The sequence below is a fragment of the Thamnophis sirtalis genome, unplaced genomic scaffold (assembly GCF_051295495.1).
Source record: "Thamnophis sirtalis isolate CommonGarterSnake01/CBP01778 unplaced genomic scaffold, rThaSir2_p1.2 scaffold_5, whole genome shotgun sequence".
NCBI lineage: Eukaryota > Metazoa > Chordata > Lepidosauria > Squamata > Natricidae > Thamnophis > Thamnophis sirtalis.
The window spans coordinates 55,502,145-55,529,043 of NW_028261385.1; the positions used below are offsets into that span (position 1 = coordinate 55,502,145).

Sequence of the window (26,899 nt, forward strand, 5' to 3'; positions counted from 1 at the left end):
TATTACATCTTGTAGTAATTCCACAGCTAATTATGTAGTGGATAATGAAATGCTTTTTCTCATCTGATTTAAGACTCCTTTCAATCCACTTTATTGGATGGCTCTTGGTCCTAGAATTAGAGAAAGAAAGAACCATCCAATGGATCAATATTCAGTTGATCCAAAAACCCTAGCCCTACTCTTAAAGAAAAAAATGCTAGGTGAAAAAAGTGTATATTTTAAATAAATGCTAAAAGAATCTATTTCAATAAAAGATTAAAAGCAACCAACTTTCCCCAAAGGTAAAATAATCTTTAAATAACAGAAATCCAAAAGTTACACCAATAGGCACATATTAGTAAAATTCAAATCATTTCTTTGAAAATATTGACAGATGCCACGCAACATAACATTTTGCAACACTGTGTGGAGCAAAAAAATTCTTTCTTCTTTCTGATAATAGGAAATTAGTATAAAATTAAATAGACCAACCTGGGAGATGAAATAACAAAAGAAAATTTAGGTTTCTTCAGCTGTCATTATAAAAGGAAAAATATAATAATATATGAATGGTGGATTCAACTGCAGTAAAGCTGCAAGAGCAAGTTTAGCAGGCTGTTAGGGACTTTATTAACCCCATACACAGGAAAGGATGTCAAACCTGGCCCCAGAGAATAATATTTGTTGGAAGTAAGTGACATAACCCAACTAACCAGTTGCCATATAGGGCTTCCTGTTCAATCTCTAGTGTGCTTTGAGATCAAACTGCCATGCTTAAAAGCCTTTCTCTGATGATTTTACTGGCCTAGATATATTCTAAAAATTGCAGAACATCTGAAGGAAGGCACATAATGAGACTTCTATAAACATTACTTGAAAATGCTGTATGAGAACTGAAATTGGTCCAACAGGATACAGTAAAAGGAAGTAACCCTATGGGGGAATAATGGCATTTTAACTAGTAATTAAATATTAACAATCATATTCTTCAAAGAACCAGTTTTTAATCTTAGGGCTGATACACATTTAGGTGCTTGAAATGCTGCTCATAAATTTAATTTGTCCTGTTTGTCCATGACTTATAACTTATAACCCATCTGAGAAACTATAAAGAAACTGAACTAAAAGGTCTGGCAACAAAGAGTTGTAGAGCTTAAAAATGTATTTTTATGCCTTTGGAATGGAAAGGTTTTAGAAACAATGAAGAGCTCTTTAAGCATCTCAACCTGGGATCAGCAACCTTCTTCTGCATAGGGACCAGAGGCCATGGTACTACAATTTTCTCCTTTACCTCACAACATAGACCAGCATTGGGCAGGGATTTGTTGCTCCACCTTCACCAAGGCAGCTGGTAAAGCCATCACATAATGGCTGCCCAAGGAGGCATTGCTCATAACAGCCTAATGAGTAGTTGTTCTCTCCTCTTGCAGGTTAAATGTATCTTAGGGATTGTGCGCTCAATGACTTCATATATTTAAAACTCACTTGCTCATTCTCCCTTCTTCATTCATTCTTGCAATGTCTGTTTTAGGTAGCAAGCATAAAGCTTTCTAATTTTACTCAGTGAACGAATTGGTTGATACTCAGCAGAATCACATGTCACTGCTTCTAAAGAATTGAGGCAATTATAGCCTCCCCCAATATTAAGGTCTCACCAGCTAGCATTAATTTCAGCATTTCAGATTATTGTCACACATCTTGCCTGGCTTCAGGTGAAACTGAAACTGGTAGCCAGTTTGGACAGCCTGCCTACCTGACCAGACAACCACAATTTCTTCCATCTGGGACACCTAAAGAGTTCCAAAATGAACTTCCCATGTCACCATATGAATCTGATTTATTAGGAAAAACAAACAAGCTGTTTTGATATGATAAGGGCTGGTGTTTTTTTTAATGCAGAAGATAGAAATTGCCACTGTTTCATAGAGGCCTGTTTTAAGTCTTCAGAAGGAATATATATTCCCTTCCCCACCCCAAGTAAACTGAAAGTAGATATTTGTGCAATATCTTTATATCTCAGATTAGTAACTTAATGTCATAATGGTCAAACCAACCTCTAGATCTTATTGCTGAACTCACATAACAAACCCTTCCTCAAAGCTTTGAATATATTTAACATTCATGTATCTGGGAATCTGTCTCATTTTTTAACTGAATTTGCATAATTGTTCATAATCTCAGGTGAGTTTAAAATTTTGAAATGAAAATCTTCCCGGTTTTCATTCCACTTAATGCATATAATTCTTGCCTCATCCTCTTACAGTGGGAGTATCTATCTGCAGATCACACTGAGTTTTATGTCCTTTTTGTTCCAGAGGGCTTTACAGTACAGAAGCAAACCCTTTATTTTCAGTCCCTTTCCAAGCCAAATGAATATATAAGAGAGGAACAAATTATGTTTCCTTCTACACAGCTTTTATATATTTTTTTTCCTGCTGGAAATTAAGATTTGTTTGAGACGTTAATCACATTAAAGATCAAAATAAAACAAGCTATCCCAATCTTCCCTGAGTAGTGCCTCTAAGTACACTGAGACTATAATTCTGAGAATTCCCAACATAGCCTTTTTTCCAGTGCAACTAGAAAATACCAAGTTGGGAAAAAATTGTATTGTATGTTTAGGTACTCTAGTTTAAGCCAGAATAAGTTATTTGTTGCCTTTTCATATTGGTGTTGATTGGATAAGAGCAATTTATTTACAGTAGATGAGGGCTGTGCCATAATCAGAATTCGAAAAGAAAAAAATAATTTGGAGTATGCAGAGGTAACATGTTGCCTCATCAGCAATTCCTAAAGAAGTTGCTTTTTCCTATGCTTTGATTTAAGGAGATACAAACAGAGGGAACATGTCTGCCCTTGTTGGCTTTAAATCACCTTTTCCTTTCCAAATCTAGATTGCTGCTCAACTGTACTTTACCTAATTGAAGGGCTTTTCCTAGTTTAGAGCCTTTTTTAGAACAATTTTATTTATATATAAAAGAGGAGAAAGACTCCTTCACCTGTAATATATAATTATATGAAGGCCTCTCAAATTAAAAAGCAGATGATATGTTCTTACTGGATACAGCAAGGCTTCCGTCCAAAACTACAATATATATTTCTATTGGCTTTAATGGATCCGATATTTTAAGACACATTTGTCTCTGTCACTGACAAATGCAGATGCCATGTGAAGCAAAGGACAATAGGCAAGGGACAATAATTCTTTATTGTCTATCAGGAAAAGGACAATCATTCATTATAAATTGATTGATTGAGTTCACAAACACATATAGCCACAAAACTACTTCATCGATTTTTGAAAATCTATGAAGTATGGTGGTTTTCTGCCTATATGTTTTTGTGAACTCAATTTAATTTAATCCTAAAATCCTAAAAATCATAACTGGCTTTTTCCATCTTAAAACATTTTGTATCCTCAGAGTACTTCATAGGCTATGATGGGGGGAAAAATCACCACTTTCTGCTCACAAGGTCCATGGTCAGCTCATGGAGTCCTAAATATTTCATCTCTTCCTCAAATAATTACCTGAAATATATTTTTACACATGAAAAGGCAATTTGTAGGGAATGCTAAAAAGGCTTGGAGTGATTGCTTCAAGCTTTTATTTGAGCAGAGAAAGAGGCTTGTTTCTAGTCTTTTCCTTTCCTAAAGATCCATCCCAGACACAACTTGGATTATTGGGAAAGTTGAGAATGGAGTGCATTATTTGATTTGGGTTTAAGTCCCCCTGCCTTACCTGCAAAATTACTATAAAGAACACAATTTTTAGAACTATATATTAACTCCAAGTACACCTCATTCAGTTCAGCTAATGCAAGGCATAAATAAATAGACCTAGTTCTCCATATAAAACAAACGATATTATTAAAGTTATCAATTAACTGTCATGACAGTCTTATCTTTTGATAAAGAATTATTACTGCTTTTAAACTGAATTGAAGATTTCAGAGTAGTGCACAATCATTGTCAAAACTCTCAGTTGACTCTTTATTATTCCTATTGCAGTTTACAAAAAAAAATCTTCAATGTTGGAAACCCCTCAGAGAAAATATTTTGCGAATTTAGCTTTAGTATCTAATATTAGAATATCAAAAGTTTTTGCCAAGAGAAGTCTGTAATTATTAGACTGGTTTAAATGTTGTAATCATGGCTTATCAAATAACAGTCCCAGTATATTTGGAAGGCAATCTTGACATTCCAGTGCCATTTATACTATGATCATTACACTGTGTTTTTCAGAAAATGATGGGATCATGTATATTTTGACTTTGATTAAATCTGAAGTCCATAATTCACTGCTAAGTATATGTTTTTATTTTATTTTATGCATTTAAGCTGTAGGTACCATCTCAAAAAAGTATTTAAATGCATAAAATAAAATACATAAATATAGCTTCTATTTCAGAGAAAACCAATTATGCTCAAATACAGTTATAAAAATAGAGAAAATGGAATATGAAAATATGAGTTTCTTTGGTAATTCATCAAATCAACAACAAACAAGGCAACACCCCTTTTAAGGATACAATAATTACAGATAGGGAGATTTATTGAATTTATGGTCTAGAGACCATAAATTATTTTGTTGCTTCTATTACTCAATGAAAAAAACCCACCTAAATTTGAGTTAGAGAATAGTGGAAATAAAATTGTAATTATTTTTTCTAGCCATATTCATAGACCTTCTGAAATCTATTTACCCATCCCCAAGATTTATGGACCTCCAATTAACCCCTTGATCAACATTATGTCTATCCCTACTTTATAGCAAAATAGATGAATCTGCAATGAAATGTGAATCTCAGCCTACCAGAAGAAAACTTCATTGATAAAATCCATGGGAAAGGAATAAATGTTATTTCTACCTCTTTGCTCCCTAGTCTGTCCATCTTCTAGCAGTCCCAGGCCTTCATATTTTATCACTACAAGTGGAAGAAAGATGGAAGAAAATGAAAGAAAATGTAGAATAGCATACTAAGGTTTAATATTCCAGGCTGCCAGCAAACCACATCCTTTTCTGTTCCCTTGACCCCAATCTTTCCATTTATTTTCTTCCTTTCTTCTCAGTTATAGAGCATGTTGTTCAGTAAAGACTTGTGTGGCTGAAGTATTTTTAGAGAAGCAGGCTTCCAAGTTGTTTCTATATTCCTGTAACCTTTCATTATAGGATACCCTTGTGAGCGTATATAATGATAGCACCACATGTGATGATGATGAAAGGTCACTTAAGTACATTCACTTAAAAAACATTGGCTTGGTTTTGTTTTTCATTTTTGCATTCTGCGAAGAGACTGACTATTGTATGTGAAGTTTCTTGGCTCTGTATGCATTTTGAAAATTCGCCAAAGGGGGCAAAAATGAGTTTGATAAGAAATTTTACCAGTCTTATTGAAGCTGAAAAGCGATAGATATCATAAAAATTCTGGACAGACCTACTGAATGGAAAAAATGGAACCCTGCATTAGGACACTGGAGATTGTTGTCTGCTCTATTTTCATCGCATGCAGCGTGATTGGAAATCCATTGCTGATTTACTTGACAAAGAGATGCATCCATGATAAATCACGAATCCCACTGATACTTATAGTCAACCTTGCGCTTGTCCATCTTCTATATAACCTGGTGGTGAATGTTTTGAAGATTGTTTATGCATCTGGCATCATGTTGGATTCAAATAGGTGCAAAGTTCTTGCGTTCTTCACGAATTTTACTACTACTCTTGCTATATGGTTCACCTTATACATTGTTGTGTTCTACAGTGGGAAATTGTGTCGCCTGGTGCATCATCCAGATGAAGCTACAACTACAGAGTGTTGCAGATGTCACTTGTTTATAGTTGGTGTACTTTGGATTGCCGCTTTTGCATTTTGTTGCCCATTTTCACTTTACATGGGGAAAAATAATGACAGGTATATGAAAAATGAATCAACGGGCAGTTTCATCTATACTAAATGTAAGACTGAATATAAAAATTACCAAGTAGAGTTTTTCTATGGAAAATTATTTCTGGTGGCTATTGATCTTCTTCCACTTCTAACTATGCTGTTTGTTGGATTCCGAATAATACAACTTCTTTGTGAATATAAGAAAGCAGCATGTGGATGCATATGGGTTGGGCATGATGCTAGTGAAACTGAAGTTCTCAGAGCATGTAAATTTCTTCTGTTATTAATACCAGTTATTATTTCACTTTGGATTTCTAATTTGATCCTAATTAGGTACCTGAAGAATTTTAAATTTAAATACTTTGCGCCACCTGTGATGACAATTCTATCTTCAGGATATTCAGCTGTCAGCCCTTATTTCCTCATGTTGATTAACTACAAAGTAATAGTAAAAGTGAAGTGTTTCTGTTTTAAGGTTGAGACTAAAACAGTTTCTTTATCGACTGTATCTTCTTCCGTAGATGTTTCTCCATATGCCTAGGAACCACAATTTGGGTTTTTTTTAAAGAGTATCTTTACAGGAAAGATTATGTGAGAAGGGGATCAAGAATTTGTTTGTATCTACTGATTATCATTCTTCCCCTGTTCTCCCATGGCTTCTGAAAACTACAGTGAGAAGAATTTTTATATGGGAAAATTATTGGCTTTAGCAGCAATGTTTATTTTTATTTATTTAAAACTATGTATTGTTTTTCTCTTTAAAAAAATACAAAACTGCTTACAATATTTGTTACAAAGCAGTAATTATATTTTAAAAAACAGCAGAGAAGAGCAAAAGAGAAAACACCCATAGCCTTACTGCTCTAAAAACATTCAAGAATACGGGTATTTTAACATGTCAAAAGGTTGAAAGTCTGGGAAGAGGCCACAGATTTCCAGCATCTGAGCTCTGGTTTTTTTTTTTGTTGTGTTTTTTTTTGAAATTGTTCAACTTAATACCAGCACTTTGAACTGAACCCAGAAACAGACTGGAAGATGAAGCTGATTTATGACATTTGGATGGCAGCCGCAATTAACCAAAGACTGTACTTTTTGTAAGCTATTGTTTTAGAATGATTTTCTTGCAACCCCTCAAAATATTGACTTATAGTAGTGTTAAGTTACCAGGAGGAAATGACTAAATGTAGGTGCAGACTCAGTTGAAAAATAGTCACTATGTCAGAAACAGTTCACATGTAGAACCACAACTGCATAGTTGCCGCACAGTAGAAAGAAAGAGTTGGCCAATCCTTGGTCGTCTCATTCAAGAATGCCTACATTCTTGACTCGTTATGACTTTACAGGAGGTTTCTTTCAGAAAAAGAATGAAGAAGCTATATGTGGACCCCTGGAACTAATGGCTAAGTGAGAAAGGGGAATTAATTAAAGAAATGTAAAGTAGGTACTGTCTGCTCAGTGCCGGTTAATAATTAGCATAGCTCAATAATATCACTTTGGGCATGTGTTAATTGATGGAAGTTACAAATACCATTGTGTAACATTTTTGCAACTAAATTATCACTTGGTATCTGGCATTTAATTCAGACTTAGAGATGCACTTCCTTGCTTTCCTTGGTATTTACATTTGTCAGATAGGTTGCTGCTACTGGGTAATCTGCATATTGTGATTGTTTCAAAAATTAGCAGGATCATGTCCATTACATTTTCGAATCTGAAACAAGGCACACTTCTTGTATAAAATATGACTTCTGGCTAAAGTATTTGGTTTCATTGATCCTTAAAAACTAATATGACACTTTCTGAAATCCTAAATGAATATCTGTGTGTCTGTCGGTCTGCCTGCCTGTTTACTTACATACCTAGACAATGCCTTTATTAAAACCAAACAAAAGGTCACAAGAAATATATAAGTATGTTTTAAGTTATCAAAAAAATTATCAACTGTTGTAGTATTTTAACCAATTCTCTTAACTTGCATAACATAATAAGATTATTTATTTTCTATGAGCTGGTACTACGGTAATCTTTTCTAGGGTAGCAGAGAACCTACTATCTTATTAATTTTTTATGCTATAAAGTACATTAGAATTGATCAAAAATCTGTAAAAGTGTTTGCAGGGGTAAATATTGTAGATAGCATTGTTGTTTGTATAAAAGAAATATTTAATATTTTGTTTTTTAATTTTTTTAATTCAAAATATATTTTTAAATCACAAATGCAGATAAAAATACAAATAATTAAAAATAATGGACTGCATTTTGCTTTTCAAATAATTTTTCACTAAATAATACATAATAGAGGTACCTTTCTAATTTTGGTGATGCTTCATCATACATATCTGAGTTTAACTCTAGGTATTCAATAAATATTTATAATGAACTTGCATGGGAATAACTATTGTGTTTGTCATACGGAACACAGGTTTTCACAAAAAATGCAACTAGTTTGGAGACTGTTTTGAAAGAATGGATGTACTGCATTCAGAATGTATATGAGTACTCATGCTGGACATCTATATATTTAAGATACTCCAAGAGAAATCACCACAATGATGAACTATGCATTTCTTTGTAAATTAATTGTGCATATATAAAAACAAAATCACTTTTGATCTTACATGAAAAGTGCCTTGAAATTGGAATTAAACTTCTGAACACAAAACATGTACTGTTATTACTGAAATGCAGCTTTGTTTATTCAGTTGATTCTTCTTCCACATCTTTATCTGATATGGTTCAAAATACTGATGCTATGAAATTAAAATTTCCTATATCTCTATTTTTCTTGCATTATAATTGAGTAAAAAAATGGAAATTAAAAACATGATTGAGATTTACATTGGTTCTTCTCTATGTGTACCCATGATTGTTTAACCTTTGAACATACTGCCTGTTGCCTAGCAGCAAGTTCATGATGTCAAAACCAAAACCAGCCTTAACTTGTGAGTGTCCCAAAACACTTTCTACATTACAGTAATTTTAAATTAATAGTATAATAGCAGTAGCACTTAGATTTATATACTGCTTCATAGTGCTTTTAAAGCCCTTTCTAAGTGGTTTACAGAGTCAGTATATTGCCCCCAACAATCTGGGTCCCCATTTTACCCACCTCGGAAGGATGGAAGGTTGAATGAACTTTAGCCGATGAGATTTGAACTGCAGCTAGCAGTCATCTGAAATAGCCTGCAGTACTGCACTCTAACCACTGCGCCACCTTGGCTCTTAATGTCCCAATTTTCTCTAAGTTGTTGAATAATTCTTTATGTAATTCATTTCCATAATCTCTGGGTGGAAAGCCTGTACATATTGACATACAACTGACATGTTTTAACATATCTTAAAAGAATGTTCATTTGCCCTAATCCCTGCAATTGTTTTTCTTTTTGAAAAAAGGATCAACGTTACAGGGATTATACATACATTCTTTATCTTGATTCAGTTCATCTGCAATGCTAAACTATGGTTTAGTGTCCAATATACCACCCTCACCCTTCTCTTTCTAACAAGCCCACAAGGAAAAGATTAGAAGCTTAATGATGCTTTAGTGTTATGTCTGAATTCAGTCATCTGGGTTGCATTCATATGTCTATATCAGACCTTTTTTTTGTCAATTTATTTCTGCCTTTACAGGCTCAGAAAAGTTGGTTTTATAGCTAGCTTAACTGATCCAATTAAATCTTAATTGTTCAGCCTGAAACAAAGGGCTTGCCAGCAAATTGAGTTCAAGCCTATAGAGCCTAAGCAGACTTGCCAATACTGAAAAGCTGCAAATGCTGAAATTCCATTTTCACTCACTTGATTTAAAACCAGAGAAATACAGCAGCATCTGGGAAGACTGTATAATAATCATGGTTTCTGCTCCTTCCATTTCCAGAGTGAAAAGGAGCTTAGTTCAAAATGTGCTAACAATATGCATAATAAGAGAAAAATGTCTTTCTAAGGTTGGTAAGGGCAAAAAAATCCATCATGCTGGCATAATGGGGATTTTAAGAGAAAACAGAACAATTAGATAAAGTCTTCTAAAGAAGATTGTTCTGTATCTTTTTTTTAAATGGAAGACTGTTCAGACTAATAAAGTAGAATGCTTGTAGTTCAGAGTTGAAACATGGAGTCCTTGGTGCTCTCTGACTCGGATTGTTTTCTTACAGATGTTTTATTACCCAAACTAGATAACATAATCAGTGAGGGTTCATTCTCCAAGCTTATCAGTTGCTTTCTGAACATTTCATTGCCAAGCTAGGTAACATCTTCAACAGAGTTTAGGGGATGTCAATGTCAGTGTTCTTCTGTTTATAAGGGCTTCAGTTGTGGGCATGTCAAGTGAGGATCTTGGGATGGGTCAGGTGTCACAAGACCCATCACAAGACCCTCTATTGATACACTGACACCTGAAGCCCTTATAAACATAAGATCACTGATACAGACATCCCCTAAACCAGTGGTTCCCAAACTTGGCAACTTTAAGACTTGTGAACTTCAACTCCCAGAGTTCTCCAGCTAGCTCTTCTAGCTACACAGTGCAGATAGTATATGTACTGTTGGATGGGAATGCATCAGTCAGTAGGAAACATTCTTTAACACTCTCATTAGCCCTGTGGCTTCACTTTAATCCTTTTTATTTAGTTTAGTTTAGTTTTATTGACATTTATAGGCCGCCCTTTTCCCTGAGGGGACTCAGGGCGGCTTACAATTAATGGGAAGGGAGTGTAAGACAAAACACAAGAAAGGAAAAAAAAACTTGCACAGTATCAAAGAGACGTGACAAATCTTCACTTAGAACAGAGCTGTCAAACTCGTGGCCCATGGGCTGGATCTGTTAACGTGCTGACCACACCCAGTTTAACAAATGGAGGGAAAAATCCCAATGTGTCACATGACACTGCTGTGATAATGCAAGTTTGGCACCCCTGACTTAGAACATAGGAAAAGTTGGCCTTTGATCAAGCAAAAGACTCTTCTAATCCAGCCTTCTTTGTCATGTGGAAACTCTATAGAAGCATTCAGGAAGGACAAACAATGCCTCCTCCTTTATTTCTCCCTAAGAAGTGGCATTCAAAATTAGAATATTAACAAATTAGCCACTGAGACTAGTTGCAACTGGTAGCCCAGTCTTCCCTGAATTTGTCCACTTCTAAATTCTAAAGTAGGAGCCATTGTCCTAATTACACAATGTAAAAAGTTTGTTCATAAGGCAATATTTCTTTGTACTTGTTTTAAATCTTCCCATGTATAATTGAATAGATGGACCCCAGTTCTCACAGGGGAGACACAGATAAAAACACATACCTATCCACACTTTCTACATCTTACATGATTTTACACTTGATGAAAAGTCTCTACCTTGATTCCAAGACAAGCCCCAATTGCTCAGTATTATTAGTATTATTATTTACTGGGGAATAGCTTTAGCCTCTGAGTCATTTTCCTTGCCTTTTTTGGAAATTTTTCAGCTCTCCCATTTCCTTTTCTCGATGTGATTAGAATCCTGCACAGTGCACACTCTTGCAACAACCTTAGGGGATTGCTATTTTGCACATTTTGCTTCTAAATATAGAATTCACCTACTTAATTATTTTTTAATTTAAAATGTTTATATACTTTCCATTAAAATATTTTGGATTAGTTTACAATTTATTTTTTTAAATATAGCAATATTTTGTCAATATACAAAAATAGAAGTAAAATTAAATTATTGAAGAGATTCACCACCATTGACCCAGGAGCCATACTTTAATTGAATTAGTTGCCATGTTTCCATTTTTCCTGACCAGTCATGGCCATTTGAAATTCAGTTGCTAATATGTAAATTTTTGTTGTTCCTATAGACTTTTTAACCAGGAAACTATTAAGGCAAAATTTTCAAGGTGACATAATTATTTATCTTAAGCTTAAAGTGGACCTCTTGGTGTTATAGATGATAAGGTTTCCACCTTCTTCCCTAATAATGTTTTATGTCCTCATTAGCTACATAGTATTGCTTAGAAGTCTTAACCTCAGAATTATTTCCAACTAAGTAGCAATTATATAGAAGAACACATGAGGGGTTTCATATTTGTTTCATATTTATTTTGTGTTCTATTTTATTGTATAGTCTTATTTTCTGAGCCAGTAGGAGTCTTAACAAAATAACAGAATAGAATAACAGAGTTGGAAGAGACCTTGAAGGTCTTCTAGTCCAACCCCTTACTCAGGCCATAGACCCTATACCATTCTGAACAAAGGGCTGTCCAGTCTCTTCTTGAAAACCTCCAATGATTGGGCACCCACAACTTCTGAAGGCAAGCTGTTCCACTGGTTTATTGTTCTCATTGTCAGGAAACTTCTCCTTAGTTGTAGGTTGTTTCACTCCTTGATTAGTTTCCATCCATTCTTTTCATGCCTTCAGGTGCTTTGGAAAATAGGTAGAGCCTCTTCTTTGTAGCAGCCTCTTAGATATTGGAACACTGCTATCATGTCACCCCTAGTCCTTCTTTTCATTAAAATGAGACATTCCCAATTCCTGCAACCATTCTTCATATGTTTTAGCCTCTAGTCCCCTAATCATCTTTGTTGCTCTTCTCTGCACTCTTTCTAAAGTCTCAACATCTTTTTTATATCATGCTGACCAAAACTGGAGGCAGTATCCCAAGTGTGGTCTTATCAAGACACTATAAATTGGTACTAGCACTTCACATGATCTTGATTCTATCCCTCTGTTAATGCAGCTGTGTTGGCTTTTTTGGCTGCAGCATACTGCTTGCTGGCTCATATTTAAAAAATTGTCCATTAGGAGTCCAAGATATTTATATTAGGACTCTAATATTTGTATAATGATCATTTTAATAAATAAATACATAAAGTGATAATCTTGCATTCTACATTTTAGAACTTTTATAAATAATAGAGCCATGGAGATTAGAAAAAAATACCCAGGGCATGACCTATTCAATCATAATTAACCAAAATTCAACCCCACTAACTTCATTGGAAAAGATATATGTGCTTAGTGGGAATTAAAATAAATGGGAATTAAAAGTGCTTAACTTTGTTGAATTGTGGTTGTTGTAATCAAGAAAAGCAGGTTAGAAGAGATTATAGGCTATTCTTCTTTAAGACTTTAAGCTTGAAGAATATCATTATATTCTACTTGGTATGCAAATACTGATCCTTCAATATATCGTTAATGTATAAAAATGACATCTAAATTGCACTGGCTGCATTTCCCCAATGAAATTAATATTTATTTCTTCTCTGGGATCTGATTATGTTTTTGTGTTACTTGGTTTACTTTAAACTATACATTTGTTTGGTCTGTAAAGCTCTTCGGTATTTATAAATCAAATATCATTTTCCCCAGACATTTTTCTCTGGGTTGGAATATAAAAAGATATTGTGTATTGTGAATAGCCAGATTAATTTGTTGTCACAGCATATGAGTTACTTTAACATTAATTCCGTACAACTGATAATAAACAACATGGCTTACAAAGACTACCAGCCTATTTTATCTATTCCTGAAATCTTGGGCAGAAATCACAGCTGAGAAAGAACTATAAAAGCCATCAAGAATAATTCATGGCCTGCAAGCTAGTCAGCAAGAGGCAGCTCACAATTCTACTGGGACTTGAGAATAAAATTTCTGAACGCTTTCCGCATTTAACATAGAGCAACCTTCAGAAAGCACCATTTACTGAATGAACGAATGAATACATACACTCAGGCATGTTCTTGGTGGTTTTGTTTATAAAATCTTAGCACCCCCTGCAGCTAGTAAAAATCCCTACTGCAGCCCCACCCAGTATAGAGTGTTTCTGCCAGAAGTAAGGCATATGAAATATATTGCATAACCTTCTTAATCCTTAGCTGATTCATTACTCTGAGCTTTCCTTGAATGCTCAATATTCCTCAATGGTGCTTTTTTCTTCAAAAGGCAACTAAATTGTTTCTTTCTTGAGGAGGAAGAAGAAAACATTTTGGTTCTCATCCAAGAAGCTTCATTAGTTCTGAACTGACGAAGCTTCGTGGATGAACAATTGAACATAAACAGTTCATGAACTGATAAAGCTTCTTGGGTGAGAAACAAAGTGTTTTCTTCTTCCCCAAGGAAAAAACAGTCCAGTTGCCTTTTGAAGAACAAAACACCTTTGAGACAACTACGACCTAGATGACTGAGAATCTCCACAGACATTCGCTCAATACTCCTGGTCCTAAAATTTGAAAGGATCTTCTTAAATTTACACTGAAACTCAGCTGTTTCAAATAATAAAAGCCTTTATTGATATTAAATAATAGAATTTAGAGATCTCACTAAAAACGGAAGTTACAAAACTAAAGCCACTATTTCCACTTAGCTTTGAGATTATTCCTTTTTTAATAATTAATACATGTAATTAAGTTCATATGTCCAATATCTAATTTATCTGAGATATGTTTTCTTTTAAAAAGGGAGGTGGCTGAAACTCTAAGGAGCTCTTCTCCAGCTGATGCTGGTAACTACAATTCCCCAGTGATACTCGTGCACATAGGCCATTTTCATGAGCCTAGCAGAATTTCAAAATATAGATAAACCTCTGCTGAAAACTTATTGAGAACATTTACCCAGCGTCATGATCAGTGTACAGTTTTTTTGCAAACTGAGCAGTTGCAACTTCAACTATCATGTCTACTTTTAAGAACATTGCTTCAATTTTATCTTTATCTTTTTCTCTTTTGAAACAGAGCTTCAGTATTCAGCTAATCCAATGAAAATGTGCAGAGCAGAATAATGGAACCTCCTGAGTACCTAGATTTGGATGAAATAGATTTTAGTGATGATATTTCTGTAAGTATGAGATTTTTCTGTTTATTTCTGTGCAATTGTTGTTCCTTTAAATGCAGGCCTGAATAATCCAGCTATTTCATCAAATAACAAATGTTGGAAAAACTTCAATTTTTTTGGTTTGATCTTTGGTTAAAAAAATAAACTGTTACTCTACCCAGAGGTCACTTAGACCATTATGTCCACTGCATCATTCAATGCAGGAATCCAAATTGAAGTATCAATAAACAACTGTCAGGTTGCTGTTAGAGCACTTTATCAAAGAGAAGCCCACACCTCTTAAGGAAATATGGTGACATGGATATAAATTTATATTTCATTTTTTTTAATTAAAACATTTTAAAACTTGCAGCATGTTCCACATCTCCAGGAGATGAGACTTACATCAAGCCAGCTGTCCATGTAATGATTAATTTCCCTCATTGTTCCAATGTAAGAAGCACAACCCTCCCTATGTTAGTAGACAATAATTCTTATCAACCAAGTCCTGCTGATGGAATTGAGGTTGAGCAACTTCTACAAAGTCACGGGTTATTAAATTTAGATGGTTTGATATGTGCTGTGATACTTATTCTTGAGCTCTTCAAAATCAGTCAGGACTTTGCTGGAAGAGCTAATGTTACAACTAGCAAGAGCTGTGCTACAGTTCAACAAGTATTACTCATGAACCATATAATTCAGAAGACATTTGCAGGTTAAGCTTTAGCAGAAGAAAGAAACAATTTGAAATACCTGCTGCTTCTTCTTTATTGTTAATAATTCATAGATCAGATGGAGTCATTAGGTGCAAAAGCCCATTGAGCCTGGCACCTGGCTCTGAGGGTTCTGAGGCAACTGTCTTAATATACGATCAGCTCTTTGCTTCTCCTAATCCATCAACGTTATTCTTCTTTAAGGATAGCCTGAAATTCTGCCCTGATTCGTTATATCAGAACAGAATATAAGTGACGAGTCACAATTGAAGCCGTGATCCATGACATGTCAAGATTCTATAACTCTCTTAAGCTATGCTATAGTTAAGGCAAAAAAAGAGAGATTCAGTTGTAATATTGATGTGCTGGACCATATATGTTCCAAAACACACAATCCAATATTTAATTATCTACTTCAAATATGATTAAAACTTGCAGTGAGCCTAGACAGTGCTCTATTGATTCACTTGAGTAAAGTTTAAAGTTATTATCTTAATTTAGAGTACAGGCAAATTCTGAGGAGGCATCAGCCAATAAACAGATTAAAATACGAAAGAATCCAAGCACTCTTCAAAAACTGCCCATTCCAAGAATGTTTTTATTATCCATAAGTATGGGTGGGATGTTATGCCCTCGTGGTGAAACTGCCTAAGTTACTATATCTGACTACTCACTGTTGGGAAAAAGAATAAACTGAATAGAGCAGTTATGTGACAATCCTATTGGAGGGGTTTTTATAACTAAATTCAAGATGTGGAAATATGGAGCTGTATCTTGAATAAACAACATATATATTCTGTGGTTTCATTTCCTTATTCCAACCCCCTCCAGCAACATCCAAAGTTTGCAATTCTGAGAGCTCAGTGATTCACTTTAATAGGAATTAAGAATCCATTTAGCCTGTAGTACATTTAGCAAACCTAAATTCAGTAATCAATTCTTATTCCATTATTAAAATGCTATCATTCCAAGGCACACACTTTGCAAAATCTTACAGAACTAATGATGCATCTTATTTCATTGTTCGTAATGAGATTGTGACTACAGATTATTTTATGTTATGAATACTAGTAACAATTTTAAATCAAATAAATGTTAAATGCTCAATGTGAGGGTATTAGACATATTTGTTCAGAATTTCTATTTTTATTCTGGATTTTATGTGCCATTGTTCTCTTTTGTTTAATTTTCATTTGCTTGAATGTAGAACAAATTCTGAACAATTTTTCTTTCTTTATGTCGATGTTTAATTAAGGCAAGGACTGCAAATTTATTAGACAGTTATCCAGTGCTCATAGTATAATGTATTCAGAATAATTGTCAGTTTATCACTGTAGGATAAAGGAACATATCCCAGAACCTATGGAAGCATAAAACAAAGCAACCTTTTTTTCCTATAGCATCTCACTAATGAATGTTACTGTCAGTTCTAGAAATAGGTAATACAAATTTCCCAGTCTCATAATGAGTGCGTAAAACACCATTGATGACATGCAATTAAATAAGGCAGTCTTGTGTCTTCCCAAGAATGCCAGTGAGGGTGGGGTATTGTTTTCTCCTTGGTAGTTCATTGATTAGAGTATTTCAAGGTAATACCCTGGTCAAGAAACTACCAAGAAGAAACCCACATCCTCACCAACACTGGCAGGGCAAACTACTATATTTAAACAGGACGTAAACATCAAACTCACCAGATCTAATTCCTAACATTTCACCTGTTTAACTAAAAAATGAGAGTGACATGAAGTAGAAGAATCATGCTGGCTTGGACATTGCCCAAATTAATAAGGTCCATGTCACATATTGGGGAACTAGAAAAATCTGACAATGTGGGCTACTGGAATAAAGCATGCAGCACATGGATGAGCAAGAGAAACTGGAATTGATTGAATTCTACTACAACAGTAATCCTAATGAAAAGATATATGAAAGGTATGAATGAACTAGGGGTGGAAAGAATATTTGCATTCACACTTACTGAGAAACAGCTAGTTACCAATGCTTCAAAATTGTGAAGAAGATGCTTTCACAACCTGGGGAAAACCGACTACACCTTAAATCCCTGACTCAAGAATACCTGGAAAGACATCTGAATATGCAGCCAACACTTGATGCTGGAACATCACTGACACCTTCCTCCATCACAGAGCACAGTAGCTGATATGAGGCATAAGATGATGGACAAACTACCTACAGTCAACCCTCAAAACCAGTTACCAAGGGTCATGGAGAAGTACCATCATATAATACACCAAAAGATGCCAAGAGAGCCCTCACGGCAGTCCCTACTACCACTATAACTGAAATCATTGCATGCTATAATCCTGGAGATGTTTGGCTACACAGTCATGAAGAACAAAGGCTCACAGCCCTGGCTACCAGACTAAGAAGATACACTAAAAAAGACAGTGGCCAAGAAATAAATGTCCTGTTCTCCAAAGAACCATACAACAGCAGGGCAATCATACAGTAACATCAGAGCCACCATAACAGTACTGGAATAATATATAGGAGAAAAACAAGAAACAACATCAGTACAAAGTGGCTGTAGGATCTGAGAAGACCACAACAACCTCTAAGAACAGGAACCAGTTATCATCACAGTAGCAAACATCCAACAATGACTAAATACAGGTAGCCCTCAACTTATGACCACAATGGAGCCCCAAGTTTCTGTTGCTAAGTGAGACATTTGTTAAGTGAGCTTTGCCCCATTTATGACCTTTCTTGCCACAGCTTTTAAGAGAATCACTCCAGTTGTTAAATTAATAACATGGTTGTTAAGTGAATCTGGCTTCCCCATTGACTTTGCTTGTTAGAAAGTTGCAAAAGGGAATCACATGCATCTTTCATAAATATGAGTCAGTGGGCAAGCATCTGATTTTTTATCACATGACCATGAGGGTGTTGCAATGGTCATAAGTATGAAAAATGGTTGTAAGTCACTTTTTTCTGGGCTGTTGTAACTCTGAACAGTCACTAAATGAACTGTTGTAAGTCAAGGACTACCTGTAATGAAGGGCTGGACAGCTCCTGGTGCAGGAATGATTCACACCTAGTAGCTAAAGAAACTAATAGCACTGCATTAATATTTAGCAGTGCAGATAAATCAGCTTCTAGCAACTAGCTCCTACCGAGACTGGCTACCACAAGGAAGAACAGTTTTGATCATGAAAGACAAGGCAGCAGCTCCATCCAACTACCAGCCATTAGCCTGCCTTCCCATAACATGGAAAGTTCTGTCAGTTAGATAATCAGGACTGGATATGGATATAAGTTCAAGAGTAGAATTACCATTAGCCACCTCTTCTATATGGATGATATCAATCTGTATGCTAAGAACGAATGAGACATTGAATTTCTGATCCAGTTAAGACAGATCTACAGTGGGATGTCATTTGGACTGGAGATGTGTGGCCAGATATTAGTCAAGAGAGAATAAGAAATCAAGACTGATGGGTGGGACTACAAGCGTGCCACATAGTAGACATACAGACCATATACAATGAAGAGAGAAGCAAGACAGCAACATTTTGGATGTTACTTGAGTGTACCACAAAGGATAAGAAAGGCCCTGAAGAGCCAGCTCAATGGGACGAACAAGATCCATGCCATCAACATCTATGCCCTTCCAGTCACCAGATACTCTGCTGGTATAGTGTGTTGGTCAAAGGAGGACACCAAAGGTTTGGGGAGTGTCAAAGTCACAGTCCTGGATGAAATCAAACATTCAGGAGTACATAAGTTAGGTAACATTTGAAGAATAGCAGCTAAGAGAACACCTGAGGCAGCAGCAGACATGAGAGGAAGATTAAGCAGAGAATGCCAGGGCAAGACAAGACTCTGCATGGGATATACTATTGAAAGATAGGTGAGATGGCAGACACTGGAAATTCCTACCAGTAGCTGTAAGGGATTGGGTTAAAAAACAGCATAGAGACACATCATAGCAGCACAAGGACAGGCCCTCAGAACCGAATCCATATAAACAAAGATCTACTGTCCTAGTCTAAGATCAAAGCAGTGGTGAGTTCCTACTGGAATCAGCAGCAACCCAGGCCTGCCACACCCCCAAACTGGTTCTCTGGGTGGCACCATCTTGTTTTTTTGCTTCTGCACATGTGCGGAACAATTTTTATTGTACTGCGCATGTGCACACAGCGTGCATCAAGCACATATGCACATGGCGCACCCACGAGCGAACTGCCAGAACCCACCCCTGGATCAAAGATGCATATTGTGCAAGGAGACGTCAGAGACAACCCAACACATAGTGGCAGGGTGTAAGATGCAGGCAGGAAAATCATAAACTGCATGGTACAACCAGGTAGCTGGCATTGGGTACAAGAACATCTGTACAATGTATGGGCTAGACACCCCCCCCCGTCCAGATAGAAAATTCCACACACTTCTAGATCCAGATGTATAGTCAAGTACTGGCCAGTCAACCAGACATTGTGGTAGTAGATAAAGACCAGAAGACAATGGTAGTGATAGATGTAGCAGTGCCAAGCAGCAACATCAGGAAGAATGAATATGAGAAGCTGGAGAAGTTCCAGGGCTGAAGTGGGAACATGAGAGGATGTGGAAACTAAAGGCCAAGGTAACCCCAGTAGATTCCTTAGGCCTGAGATTCCTAAACTGGGAGAATGGCTCCAACATATCTCAAGAATATCAGAGAGCTCTCTCTCCAGAAGAATGCAATGCTAGAAATAGCTAAGATCCTGTGCCAATCTATCAGACTCCCAGGCCTCTCAGATTAAAAAAAATACATACTGCCCATAAGGACTTTTAAAAGATATTTCTTTATTTGTTTTCTGGATCATACTGGTGCTGTTCTGGTATTGTTTCTACTAAATTGAATTCTGTGCTGAGAAATAACTGGATGTTAACGAAACAGTCTAGTCAAATGTATATTCAGTAGAAGCAAGGAAAATAATATACAGGAAAACAAGTTTTGGCCTAACAAAATTCATTATAGTGGAATACTGTATATAAATTATATTCTAATGTGTAACATTACCTGCATTCAACAAATCAAAAGTTTTTATAAGGACATGATGTTTTTTTCTCTTGTAGCTTTTTCACTGGTAAACTATCAGTAATCAGTCCATATTCTATAGAAAACAAAGACTAAAAATCCACCACCTATGTATAATTTATTTTAAAATTGCTCTACAATAACAAAGCTCTTTGAGTAAGTTAAAAAGAAAAATATAATAGCCATACAGCATTTGCTGGGATTGTAATTAACTTCCTTCATATTGTGTGGAATCATTTAAATAGTGTTTCTCAATTATAAGATTAAGCAAATAGGGCAAAACAATGTTTTAAATTGTCGCAAGATAGTTTTTAGCCATTTCCTATGAAATTGGATAGAAGCTAAAAAATGGAAAAAAAGTGAAAAGTTGTTAGTTACCTAGGAAAGAAGTGAGTAATGTTGTTTCTTGGTTACTTAATAGATTTTCTAATCTGAAATTCTGTTACTCTGTTTACAGAAATGGCTGATATTTTAAATTTCATATGGGTGGAGGGTGGAGAGAGATTCAAGATCAGAACAGAATAAAATCTGTTAATGCAATCAACCACACATCATTAAAATTGCAATCAAATTTTATAACATGTTTAATAGATTTTTTTCCAGATAATTGTATATATTTTAATGCAGTTAAAATGAAATGGATTGTCTTTCCATGAGAAGGAAAACAATATACAGGGGGGAAAAAGTTTTGGCCTAACAAAATTGACTGCAGTGGAATACTGTATATAAATTCTATTCCAATGCACAACACTACCTACATTCAACAAATCAAAAGTTTCTATAAGAACATGATGTCCTTTTCTCTTGTAGCTTTTTTTACTAGTAAATTATCAGCAATCAGTTCAGTTAAGCAAGTATTTAACATATTCTTCAGTTATTAAAATCTACAAATGGAAACTTCTTTAATCCATTTTAAAAGGCTATGCTGTTTTGAGGCTACACTTTAACCCAATAGTCTCAAATTCTGTTTGCTAATCTGTTCATGAATGGAAAGGGGGAAATGCCTTTTGCACCTTTAACGGTGCCAGAAGGTTTTCTCCTCTGAACAGAGAAAATAACTTTCTATAGAAGGGGCTTTCTATAATATTTTAATTCTATGTGAACTCTGTTATAATTATATGTTTTAAATAAATTAACAAAATATTCATTTAACAATATCTCTGAAGTCTTTTGTTAGTGTTTTATTTCAGTCAAGGCATTTAAAGTACAATTAACTATTGTTGGGACTTACAGTTTTTTAATGTTGAAAAGGGTCCTTCATATTTGAAAAAATTGGGAAACATCGATTAAAAAAAACCTTATTGTTTAGGAACATGCGGATGTTTGCTTCATAATATTGATAGAATATCTGTGCTTATATTTGAGGTTTGTTTGTGCATGTGCAATGACCCCCAAACTCTCTGGACTGCTGGAAACACTTGGATGTTGAGAAAATATTGTGGGCATTTTTGCAAATTGCTTTCTTGTGTCAAACTTATCCATTCATAAAAGAACTGTCATGATGAAAACCAGTTACAAAGCTCTATTCTCCAAAATGATGCCAACATTTTAGGTTATAAGTATAAGGACAGAGTGGGATGGAATATTTACAAAAGGACATTGCTATCTGTTTATCTATTGGCATGTAGAAGTCTGAGAAAGAATTAACAGAAGAGTTAGAGTAAATGAATCTAATGATGCAAAAGACACTTAATAGAATTAATGGACTTCTTTCTTTATTGCCAACATCTGCTTTGAACAACATAAACATAGACACTTCATGTGGAAAACACCAGATGAACATCTTGTGAATCAAATAGAAATAGCAATTCAAATACATAATACAAAATAGTAGATTGGAAAGTGCAACCCAGGACATTTCTAGAGCCAATTTTAAAACCAACCATGGTTTATTAAGTGTCAAATATATGGATTTCAGTCCTTCAAACTAGGCCAGATCAGGACTCTACATGAAATATTGAAATTGAGATATACTGAAATAGGCTATAATAACAGAATCTTGAAAATTGAACAATATTTCCTCTTCTCTCCTTCTTATATCAAGAAAGATAGAGTAACATGCATTTTTTTTCTTGACTATTTCGTTTAACCAGCTTCAGTTCATGTATTGCTAGGGGTCTGTCTTTAAAACTTTCTCCAAGGTTATCACAGCAGTTTTCTAATAAAGGGTTAAATATAGAAAATTAAAATGTTGCGATTTCAGCAAGTTTATAACCCATGGAATACAGAACATAAGACAGAAATTAAGAATAAATTTAATTCACACAAATTGTCAGAATAGTATAGAGCAGGGGTGTCAAACTCACATCATCACGGTGTCATCACATGATGTATTGTGACTTTTTCCCCCTTTGCTAAACCAGGCATGGGAGTGGCCAGCACATGACACATATGGACCATGGGCTGCGAGTTTGACAGCCCTGCTATAGAGTGCTTGAGCCAGGGGTTACACTAGAAGACCTCCAAGTTCTTATCCAACTCTGTTATTCTGTACTCTGTGAATGCTATTGGACAAAACAAAAGGCACAATAAAAAAACAAAAGAGAAAAAAAATCCCCAAAAGGAAATTGACCAACTTTTGTAGACAACTAGCATGTTCACCAGAAAAACTGGAGGATGCAAGTTTAGGACAGCAAGAAGTGTGAAGAAAACTAAAAACAGACTCCCAGTATCATTGAGCAAGGATTATGAGAGGTATATCAAGCAAAACATTCAAAAGAGGTGGAATAGAACAAAAAATAAATAGGAGAGATATTTTCAGAAATCTCAAAAATGTCACAGGAAAATTTAGGTCTAGGGTGGTAATATCTAAGAATAATTATGAAAGAAAGGAGGCAGATAAAGGAATATGAACAATTATACCTAAACTCTTCAGATGATAAAACAACAATACTTGTAGACAGAGAATTTATTCAGACAACATCTCTATTACAAAAGGAGCCACAATTAATCCAAGTGTGATGTAATAAACTAAAAATAATAAATGAAATATTAGTATACTGTTAATGTTGCAGTAGAATAAGCCGTTAAAGTGCTTATGGTTCTGAGTTAATCAATGGAAAACATGACTGCATGACCTAGAGATTATCAAGTTCAGTGTATATCCATCCTACAGTGAGGAAGAAAGGTGCAGGAGAATGTGCAAATTGCCCAAATTACTCCAAAGTTTGCTTAAAGTCTTGCAAAAGTTACAGATATATACATAGAGAGAGAAAAATGTTAAAATAAATGGGAAAATTTAGTAAAGTGGAGATATAAATTCAGATAGCTAACATGAAATACTTGATGAGAACAAAAGAATGAAAAAAGGAGTTAGAACAAATGAAATATGGAGTTTTTCCTTTGATTCATTCACCACAGCAAAACCTTAGATCAAGGTTTTTAAACTGTTTTGTGGAATTCCCCAAGAACGTGATGAGGTTCCATGAGCGTCTAAGAGCAAACAAACAAATCACATGAACATAACCAATTTTCTGCCATTAGAAAAGCATTATTTTTATCAAGGTTTCTGGGATTATTATACCAACAATTTCCATGGGCTGAAAATATTTAAAGACCACTGATCTAGCAATAGCAATAGCAATAACAGTTTGACTTATATACTGCTTCATAGGGCTTTCAGCCCTCTCTAAGCGGTTTACAGAGTCAGCATATTGGCCCCACAGTCTGGGTCCTCATTTTATCCACCTCGGAAGGATGGAAGGCTGAGTCAACCTTTGAGCCGGTGAGATTTGAACCGCCGAACTGCAGTTAGCAGTCAGCTGAAGTGGCCTGCAGTACTGCACTCTAACCACTGCGCCACCTTGGCTCTATCTAGATCAGTGTTTTTCAACCTTTTTTGTGCAAAGTTGAAAAACACTGATCTAGATGATATGAGAATATGGAATGTGTTAAGGTGAATTATCAGAACACATGATAATTCTTTTGGAACTCTTTATAGTGAATAAAGTTTAGCACAGTATGTGAACAGCCTACATTTAATCTATATCTTACTTTTGATTATTTACCTATAAAGTCTTTTTCTATCAAAGTCAGCTTTGACTATTTTCCCAAGATGAATGTGTGGGGCGTTTATACCACAACTATATGAGTGGTATGTTGTGTGTTTTGTGTTTCTTTTTGTATACTGTTCTTAAGAAAGTTAGGATTATATACTGTAAGAATTGAGACATTTTTTTTCCAGGAATATGTGGGGTCTGGCAATAATTGAATCATCACTGGCTATGCCATTAGAGTTAATAAATAGGAACATTATTTTTCATGTTATAATTCAAGTATCTGTGTTGTGGTTATATTCCCCTGACACATAAACATACAAATTATTTGATCAATGATCAGAACAATAAAACAGTTGGACAGCAAAATTACATTTCAATAATATAGCATATAACCACCAATTTGAAATGGTACATCAAATTCTAATGACATAACATGTAATGTCCTTTATCCTGGAGATAATATTTATTCTTTGTTAAAACAGATCTAATTCTGCATTAATTTGTTAGGACACTAACAAATTGCTACAGAACAGCCGAAATAATTTTTTTAGCTGCAATGTATGTGATGTTAAGTTTTGTTGTCTGATAAAAGAATAAAATTAATCTGATTGTTGTGGTACATCATGTATATGCCAGGTAATCCGAGCCACACTTTTCATAGCATTTTGGTTAAAAATTTGAGGGCCTGATTATCTATGGAAGGGCTTATACATGATTAATATGGGTACTTTTAAAAATTACTATAGTATATACTTGTGGATCAGCCCTTCTGCAGATAAGCCAAATCCAATTTTTGAGATGTATTTTGGCATCTAAAAATTTCAGCTCATCCAAGAGTTTGTTATCTAATATTGACTCTTTTTCAAGTGCTGCAATTCCAATCTAGTAGGTGGGTATGCAGTTTATGTGCATAATGGTGCTTAAAAAGGAAGGATATCACAGAAACAGAGCTTAATATCTGTTTCTCCTCATATGCATTATATAAAAACCATTCAGATGTACGGCATTTCCCAACTATTCATAAGAATATGGTTATATAAAAAGGATTGGACCTATATCTTATGTTCTGAAATTAATTGCCACAAAAATGAAGACTTTTTAGTATTAACTAATTGGACCAGCCAATATCAGATCTTCTATATCTCAAAAAAGCTTAAACTGTTTGGTTGGTTTGCACTCCATTAATTTAATATATTTTGGGGTAAGATATAGTTGATATAGATGGAATTGTCCCTTCCTTCCTTCCTTCTTTTCTTCCTTCCTTCCTTCCTTCCTTCCTTCCTTCCTTCCTTCCTTCCTTCCTTCCTCCCTCCCTCCCTCCCTCCCTCCCTCCCTCCCTTCCTTCCTTCCTTCCTTCCTTCCTTCCTTCCTTCCTCTGTACTGGACTAAATTTAATATGTTGTATGTTAGCTACTATAGCAGTATTTTTTGCCCGTTTTGCAATATGCATAGTATAAGATTTGTTTTGTACAAAGATTAGTTTAACAATGCTAGTTACTATATGAGTTACTATGTTTCCTTACTATATGAGTAACTAAACACTTCCCAAAAGGAATTCTGCAATTTATCAGGTATTTTATTGTTTAAAAGTGAATCCAGTGATACTTCATGAACCTCAGGCTGTATCAAAAGAGAAAGAAATCTTTGTTTTAATACTTAATCCTTGAGAACTTGGTTTATTTTTCAGTATAAGATCATAGCATAGCAGAGAATGTTTCTGTATTTTTTCTATTTCTAAGACACACCACTTTAAAAACACAAACTATGTAAACAGAAATCAAAATCCATAATCAATGCAACAATGATCTAAGAGTTCTACAATGTATCCATTACTCATATTATGTCAGCCACAATCCCTGCTTGGATGTTTAATATGATATTCCTAAAAGACTAGATAATTACACTGCAATTTAGATGGATTCACTTTTTATTTTTTTTTAAAAGCAAACAAGCCAGGAAACATTTTGCCATTTGGATGTTCCCCTCATTTATTTCTTTGATCACATTGGGCTTATCTAGGAAATGTGAGTAACTCCTTTTGCTTTGTTTGGTTTTGAAATCTGCTGTGGGAAATTTACATGCACTGGATTAATTTTTCTACATTATAGTCAGTTGACCTGGTGTGGTTGAATTTCATGCAGACTTGCTTTCTTTCGGATAGATGAATCCCTATGTCTAAAAGCAGAACTTTGAGCTGCATCCAACTATGTTTGCCCACCAGCAAAATGGACGCATACACTGCATAATAAACCTCTGGATAATATATTATTCCATTAAAAAGAAGCAGTTTCTTTACTTGCAGCATGACTGGATTTCAATTAATAAGTGATGCTTAATTCTTATTTTTCAGTACTCGGTAACTTCCTTCAAGACCATCCCAGAATTACGGAGGAAGTGTGATTCACAGAATGAAGACAGAACAGGTATTCTACTTTTTGGAAACTTTACTTTTACAGTTGATATAGGGCAGGGTGGTTCCCCCCCTTCCCCTCATCCTAACAGT

The 26,899-nt window shown here is 35.1% G+C and overlaps 2 protein-coding genes across 6 annotated transcripts in view; both read left to right on the forward strand.

Moving 5' to 3' along the window:
* SNCAIP (synuclein alpha interacting protein) overlaps nt 1-26,899 on the forward strand; it is a 107,347-nt gene that overhangs the window by 38,791 nt on the left and 41,657 nt on the right. For 4 of the 5 annotated variants that reach the window (XM_087715843.1, XM_014055988.2, XM_087715842.1 and 1 more), the window contains 2 exons: nt 14,566-14,668; nt 26,747-26,819. In XM_087715843.1, coding sequence (XP_087571969.1) covers nt 14,612-14,668; nt 26,747-26,819 — 130 coding nt within the window. In that variant the 5' untranslated portion in view covers nt 14,566-14,611. Of the gene's footprint in view, nt 1-5,795; nt 5,937-14,565; nt 14,669-26,746; nt 26,820-26,899 lie in introns of those variants that run through there. The other variant, XM_087715841.1, reaches the window with a different exon arrangement.
* Nucleotides 5,263-8,676, forward strand: LOC148045387 (uncharacterized). The gene is made up of 2 exons (XM_087715844.1): nt 5,263-6,962; nt 8,291-8,676. The coding sequence occupies exon 1, from the start codon at nt 5,423-5,425 to the stop codon at nt 6,407-6,409; it is 987 nt and encodes a 328-aa protein (XP_087571970.1). The 5' UTR covers nt 5,263-5,422; the 3' UTR covers nt 6,410-6,962; nt 8,291-8,676.

Bases quoted from the DNA above. Each gene is read 5' to 3' on its own strand.
- LOC148045387 (XM_087715844.1), top strand. From the start codon at position 5,423: ATGGAAAAAATGGAACCCTGCATTAGGACACTGGAGATTGTTGTCTGC.